At 32.3% G+C, this 6,458-nt stretch overlaps 1 protein-coding gene across 1 annotated transcript; it reads right to left on the minus strand.

The window, feature by feature from the left end:
* Positions 1-2,796: 2,796 nt before the first annotated feature.
* On the minus strand, positions 2,797-5,412 carry LOC107643924 (two-component response regulator ARR5). Its single transcript, XM_016347681.3, has 5 exons — positions 4,978-5,412; positions 4,795-4,877; positions 4,609-4,686; positions 4,439-4,509; positions 2,797-3,244 (listed from the first exon to the last, which is right to left on the minus strand). The coding sequence occupies exons 1-5, from the start codon at positions 5,111-5,113 to the stop codon at positions 3,031-3,033; spliced, it is 582 nt and encodes a 193-aa protein (XP_016203167.1). The 5' UTR covers positions 5,114-5,412; the 3' UTR covers positions 2,797-3,030.
* Positions 5,413-6,458: the final 1,046 nt, after the last annotated feature.

Consider the following 6,458-nt stretch of genomic DNA (forward strand, 5'->3'; position numbering starts at 1 on the left):
GCATCAACTTTGATAAGTCGAATATGATCTCGGTGAACTGCGAGCAAGGTTGGGTTGATCAGGCATGTGATCTCTTGGGGTGCAAGCAAGCTGTCTTACCTGTTCGATACCTCGGAATTTCTTTAGGAGCAAACCCACGCCTGGTGAAGACTTGGAAACCGATCATAGATAAGGTGGAAGAGAAGCTTAGCTTATGGAAAGTGAAGGTTCTCAACAAGACAGGTAAGCTTGTCCTCATTAAATCCGTGCTGAATAGCCTACCAATGTGCTACCTAAGTCTGTATAAGATGCCGAAGGCGGTTGCTGATAAGCTGATTGCATTACAGAGGCGCTTTTTGTGGTGTAAGGAGGATGGAAATTTTGGTATACCTCTAGTTAAGTGGGAGCTGGTTCAGGCACCGAAAAAGGTTGGGGGCTTGGGTGTTGGAGATGCAGTGCTTAGGAACACAACGCTCTTATTTAAGTGGTGGTGGCGGTTTTCAAAGGAGGATTTCACATTGTGGAAGAAGATTGTTTGTTTGTGTAACAATTTGAACCCGAATGTTATGCTAGCATATCAGGCCTTAACGGTACATGGAGGGCCCTGGAAAGACATATGCCAATTGAATATAAAAGAACATCAGGTACGACAGAAAATGGTTAGTGGCCTGGCAATGGAGGTAGGGAATGGAAGCAAAACCTGGTTTTGGGAAGATAACTGGGTTCAAGGCGGTCCTCTGAAAGTGAGTTTTCCAAGACTCTTCTCTATTTCAAACCAACAGGGCTATGTGATACGGGATTGTGGGTTTTGGGATGGGTTAGAGTGGATTTGGAATTTTCACTGGAGGAGGGAGTTATTCCAATGGGAGTTGGAACTAGTTCATCAACTTCATGATAGGTTAAGGCCAGTGAAGCTATCAACTGGCAGGGAGGATAATGTTGTTTGGAAGTTTGATAACAAGGGTGTCTTTTCTACGAATTCCTTTATGCAGGTCATACAATCGGAAACTCTGTCGGACGATATCACGAGCTATAGTTTTACAAGTTCGATTTGGAGAGGAGTGGTATCTCCGAGAGTGGAGCTTTTTGGATGCTTTGTGTTAGTTGGTAGAGTGAATACCAAGGAGAGACTGAGCAGATTGGGTGTTATTCCTCATGGTGATAGTATTTATGTTCTGTGTAAAAAGGAGATAGAATCGGTTCAGCATTTATTTCTCCTATGTGAGCTTACATGTCAGGTGTGGTGCACTTGGTTGAGGTATTTTGGTACCGCTTGGGTTGTTCCTGGAACAATGAAAGGGCTGTTTAAAAGTTGGACTGGCATGCACAATAGAAAACAAGAGCAGAGGACGTGGTTGACTGGGTTCTTTGCAGTTATCTGGAACATCTGGTTGGAACGGAACGACAGAATTTTCAAGAATACAGAAGCAGGTGTTGAGATCATACAAAGTAGGACGGTGTCGAGCTACCAAGAATGGACTTCCAGGGATCCCCTTGGGTGTTGATGGCAATACAGGAGATGCCAAAGAAATTGATAACTTTGTAAGCAGCCACCTTTTATTTTCTGTTTATTTATGCTCCACTCTATTATGTTGAACTTTCTTTGTTTCAAAAAAAAAAATTAAATAAAGACCCATAATAGAATCGAGACAAAATTGTACTAGAATTTAAAAATAGCTTTTTGGTAGGTCTTAACATGAAAATATATTGCACTCTTAAAATAATACATGTTTCAATGAATATTCTTATTATTATTAATTTTAATTTTGAGGTTAATTTTATGAAAATTCAGCAACAAAGTCTAGTTAAGATTTCAGAACATAGAAAAAAAAAAAGAAAAAAAAAAAACATCAGCAGTATAGTCTTTCTTTAAGGCATCCTTTAAATGCCCAAAATGATTGTTCGCATTGAGAATGCACTACTATCTTGGGCAGATTTTATCTTGCAATATCATGGATATAAATTGTAGAGTTGTCACAATTGGAGTTGTATCCACTTGGAAACCTATTCCTTATATGCAATTTCTTTTTGGTGAGGATTCCTTACATGCACTTTATGCGTAAGTAATCATTCCTTTGGTAGTAGCACTTGATAAGATACTTCTTTATTTTCACAATAATGCTATTGTGATTTTAATTACAAAATTCATATTATTTTAGGTAGTTTATCTCTTTAGGTTTTGTGGATGTCATTGAAACAATTTTATTGTCTTTATCTAGCACTACGAAGCAGCAAATTACAATCTCAAGGCTCTGCGTACATGTTTTTGTTTTATTTATTTATTTATTTATTCATATATTTCCTCAAGTCCACACTCCACAATGCTAGTCTCTGTTAAAAATTTAACATTTTAAATTGATTGTCAGTATAGAATTTCAATGCAACACAATTTTCAGACCAATTTTATCCTTATACTCCTTTTGGGATATATAGTTACAAATTATGATATGGAAAAGAGCGAAGGATATTTTAGTCTTTTATTTAGTTCTTAGAAGTTTAGAACATAATGATTTTTTTAGAATTTGGATCTTCTAAATTTTAAATTTATACTTTAGAAGATAAAGTGTGATATTCTATCTTTAAATGATTTCTCTCTTATATTTATTTTTAATCCCACTTATAAAATAAATGGTAAGAGATCACACTTTACTCTCTAAAGTAAAATTCAAACTTTAGAGAATCCAAATCCATTTTCTTAAAGCTTATGCACAACACTAACATTGTGGCTCAGAATGAGTACTTTGGTAAATTCCAAAGGATACATAATTTCTGATGAACAGTATACGATAGAAAATAAAGTAGACTCAAAATAGAATGTTTCATTAATCAAAATTATTAATGAATTTTTATATGTACAACAACAAAATCAGCCAAGGAAAGAGAGAGGGGGGGGGGGGGGGAGAGAAAAAACCTCAATCCTCTGTCTCTTTTGTTTTCCTAGTTCTCATTGTCAGCAATCTATAGTGTAAAATGCACATTACATCATGAGGCTTTGGTATATGAACAATGGTTCTGGCAAAAATGGAGAAATAATAAGATAAATACAACTTCTCATAGTTTAGATTTCTTTGAGGCCAAGGTGGATGGAGACAATGGTGAAAGTTCAGTTGTTAGAGACGGAATGCAATCAACGGAACGCCTTCGTTTTTGAGATCTTTTGCCTCCTTTCATCCCTTCACCTCTCATGATGAAATCCGTCACACGTTTTACATCGGACAACTTAACAGGTTTCAACAGAAACTCCTCTGCTCCTTCTTCCAAGCAACTGAAAATTATTAAATTGAACTATGATCAGTGATTCTATAAATAATGGCCATTCAAACAAGCAACAAAAATTTCAATTATATATGGCAATTAATAATTATATTGCAATGACAATAATTGTTGCCGATAATCTGTGTGGACAAGCAGACAAGTCAGAATCAGTATTTGATCCTGCTGCTTCAATCATTGAGGTCAAAATTGGCAATTAAGGGCAGCATGTTACTCAATGCTTTAGATATCCATTTGTATCACTTGAATGGTCTTTGCAAGATTGCTTGTAAAATCAAGGACATGGGATGTGATAATGTCAATAACCTCAAATCCCGGGAAAATCATATTTGGCCATGTGTTGTCTAGTGAATTATTGTTTTCACCGAGAAACAATAACTGTTGCCAGCCTAGCATAATTGGCAATCCCAGAATTCCTTTAGACCTTACTCTTGGGTTGATATTTTAATCTAGCCAACAAGTGCCCCTACCTAGGATAGAAAGTTCAACTAAATAAAAAATCAATAACTAAATTACCTACCAATATAAAATACATATTAAAATATAAAATATACAATGAAAAAAAGTTGAATAACACATGTATATATACACAAATATATGATGGCTAATTTGGGGGCTGATTTTTTATGTACACGAAGCATTTTTGTAGAAGATTTACTAAATAGAAAAGCATTGAAAATTTCAACTTTTTAGTGTTATTAAAAGTTTCATATGCTATCCTCATGTCTTGTTAGCACTAACCCCAACCCAACCAAACTGCCATGCCAGCCTAAACCTAAGTGGCTATCATATCAAAAGATCTTAGAAACTTTGACACCCTTTCCTCCCGATTATCATTTCTAAATTCTGGATCCCCACAAGGGTGTTAATGTTATAATTGTTGTATTTGTGGAAGATTTGCATCTTTACATCAAGCAATTTTTTGTTTGAGCAAACCTGAATTAGAAAATATAAGGAATATAATGTAATTTGAACTAATCTAATCATCCAAATATACATCTTTTTCACAATTAGAGATCTGCGTTCTATATACACATACATATACATATGTTCCACAAAAAGAGTAATAGAATTCAATTTTTTTACAATTCTAGATCATTATAAACCAGCTAGAAATTAACAAACACCATCATTAAACCCTAAACCATGCTTAGCTAGAACAAAACAAGGTGAAGGTGTTATTTACCTATCAATTCGGGTCAAGATATTCTCAGAAGACATCACCACCACCGGAATCTCTCTAAATATCGATGATTCCTGCTTAAACAAACATAAATTGGTATACGTTAACAGTCAAAGATTCAAAATCCCCTTTTATAATCCATACAAAAATAATATAACAGCATAGATTCTCACCTTGATCTTCTTTAGGAGTTCAAATCCTGTCATCCCCGGCATGGAATAGTCAGTCATTATCAGATTAACCTTCATGCTCTGTCAAACAAATGAAAAAAAAAAATAAGCAACACTTCCGTGGTGGAATTCAATTCAATTCATTAAGAGTAACACAATTTTAAAGCCTTTGTTCTTTTTTTTGCTTACATCAAAATCAATTGAACTATTTTTCTCTCCTCCATCCAACCCTAGATACTGTAAAGCTCTAGTTCCACTGTCCACAACTGTCACTGCAAAATTAAAACCAAGTTCCAATAAGCTTTTAGAGTTCAGAATTTTCAATCCAAGGAATGAAAATAAAATAAAAACAACTACAACGAATTTTGTTACCTTTGCATGAAGAGATTTTGAGCAACCGTTCAATGACCTTGCGATCAACATGGCTGTCATCAACGGCAAGGACGTGAAGCTCACGCGCGGACACTTCAGGCAGTCGCTGAATGAAAACATCGGCGGCAGCTGCCATCTCCGATCAAGAGAATATTCCTTTGAAGTTTGAAGAAAAATGAGAAAGGAGAGACGGAGAGTGTGTTTGGAAGAAAAGCAGAGAAAGACTAAAGAGGAAGGCTGAGAAGGCAGAGAAGGGAGAAGGAAGAGAAAAAGGTTAGTTGAGAAAGAGAAGGGGAAGTTGCTTTTGCTTTATAGGTTGAAAGGTGACAGATTCTGAGGATCCATATCTGGCGAGAGATCTCCTTTGTTTTCGATCGGAAATCCACGAGACAAGATTATCCCACCTGCACTTGTCGCTTCCCCTGTCAAACTCCTACTTTTATAGTTTTATTATTATTGTTTCTTCTTTAATTATATGTTTTTCTTTGTCACATATCATTATATTTATTTAATTTTTAGAATAATTAATAGTTTAAAAGAAGAATAATGCTAATAACACAAAATTATTCTATTTAACTTAATATTTATAATTATATATTTATTATATTTAAAATTATTTATTTATTTTAATAATAAATAAAAAATAAAAATAAATACATTTAAAAAGTAAAAAAAAATGACTCTTTATGATTTACATATTATGATTCTCAATATTTTTATAAAAGAATTCAGTTTTTAATTAATATATTGTAAAAATAAAAAATTTAATTTTAATACACTATATATAAAATAATTATATATATGTATTTAATTATATAATATTAAATTAATAAAAATAATTATTTTTTATATTAATTATATAAATAATTATTTAAAATAATAAATATGATTAAATAATTATATAAAATATTTTACACCATTAATTATAATTAAACTCAAAGATAAAAGACATTGAAAATTTATGAAAAGTTTCCAATTGTGGAAAGTCATGTAAATTAACCTGAATCATGTTTAAAGTCGTGGCCCTTTTGGAACAAGAGACTGAGAAAAAGGAAATATTCGGACAATAAAAATAGAGAAATACTAGTATTTTTACATGGAGTACATAATGAGATAGTATATTTTAATTATATCTTTTTTTTTTTTTATCTCAATGTAACTTATTCTTCATATGTATTTTTATGTTTATATAAATACAAGAATTTAATTTTAACATATTATTAATATAAAATAATTTTATATATGTATTTAAAAAATAAATATAATTAAATAATTATATAAAATATTTTTGATGATATATCAAAAATAAATTCTAATTATAAATGAATAAAAATTCATATATATTCATATATATCTTAATATCTTAAAGATATAAGAAAATACATATAAGAATGAAAAATAAAATTACTTTATAAAAATAGAGATGGATAAAGATCCAAAATATTAAAATGAAGATGAGTGAAAATTTAGTGTTGGCTAAA

The sequence above is a fragment of the Arachis ipaensis genome, chromosome B5, assembly GCF_059453495.1.
Source record: "Arachis ipaensis isolate K30076 ecotype BB chromosome B5, ASM5945349v1, whole genome shotgun sequence".
In the NCBI taxonomy this organism is placed as follows: Eukaryota; Viridiplantae; Streptophyta; class Magnoliopsida; order Fabales; family Fabaceae; genus Arachis; species Arachis ipaensis.

Bases quoted from the DNA above. Each gene is read 5' to 3' on its own strand.
- LOC107643924 (XM_016347681.3), bottom strand. From the start codon at position 5,113: ATGGCAGCTGCCGCCGATGTTTTCATTCAGCGACTGCCTGAAGTGTCC. The intron at 4,878-4,977 runs GTAACAAAATTC...TTAATTTTGCAG, and splicing joins CAAAATCTCTTCATGCAAAG to TGACAGTTGTGGACAGTGGA. The intron at 4,687-4,794 runs GTAAGCAAAAAA...TTTGTTTGACAG, and splicing joins ATAGTTCAATTGATTTTGAT to AGCATGAAGGTTAATCTGAT.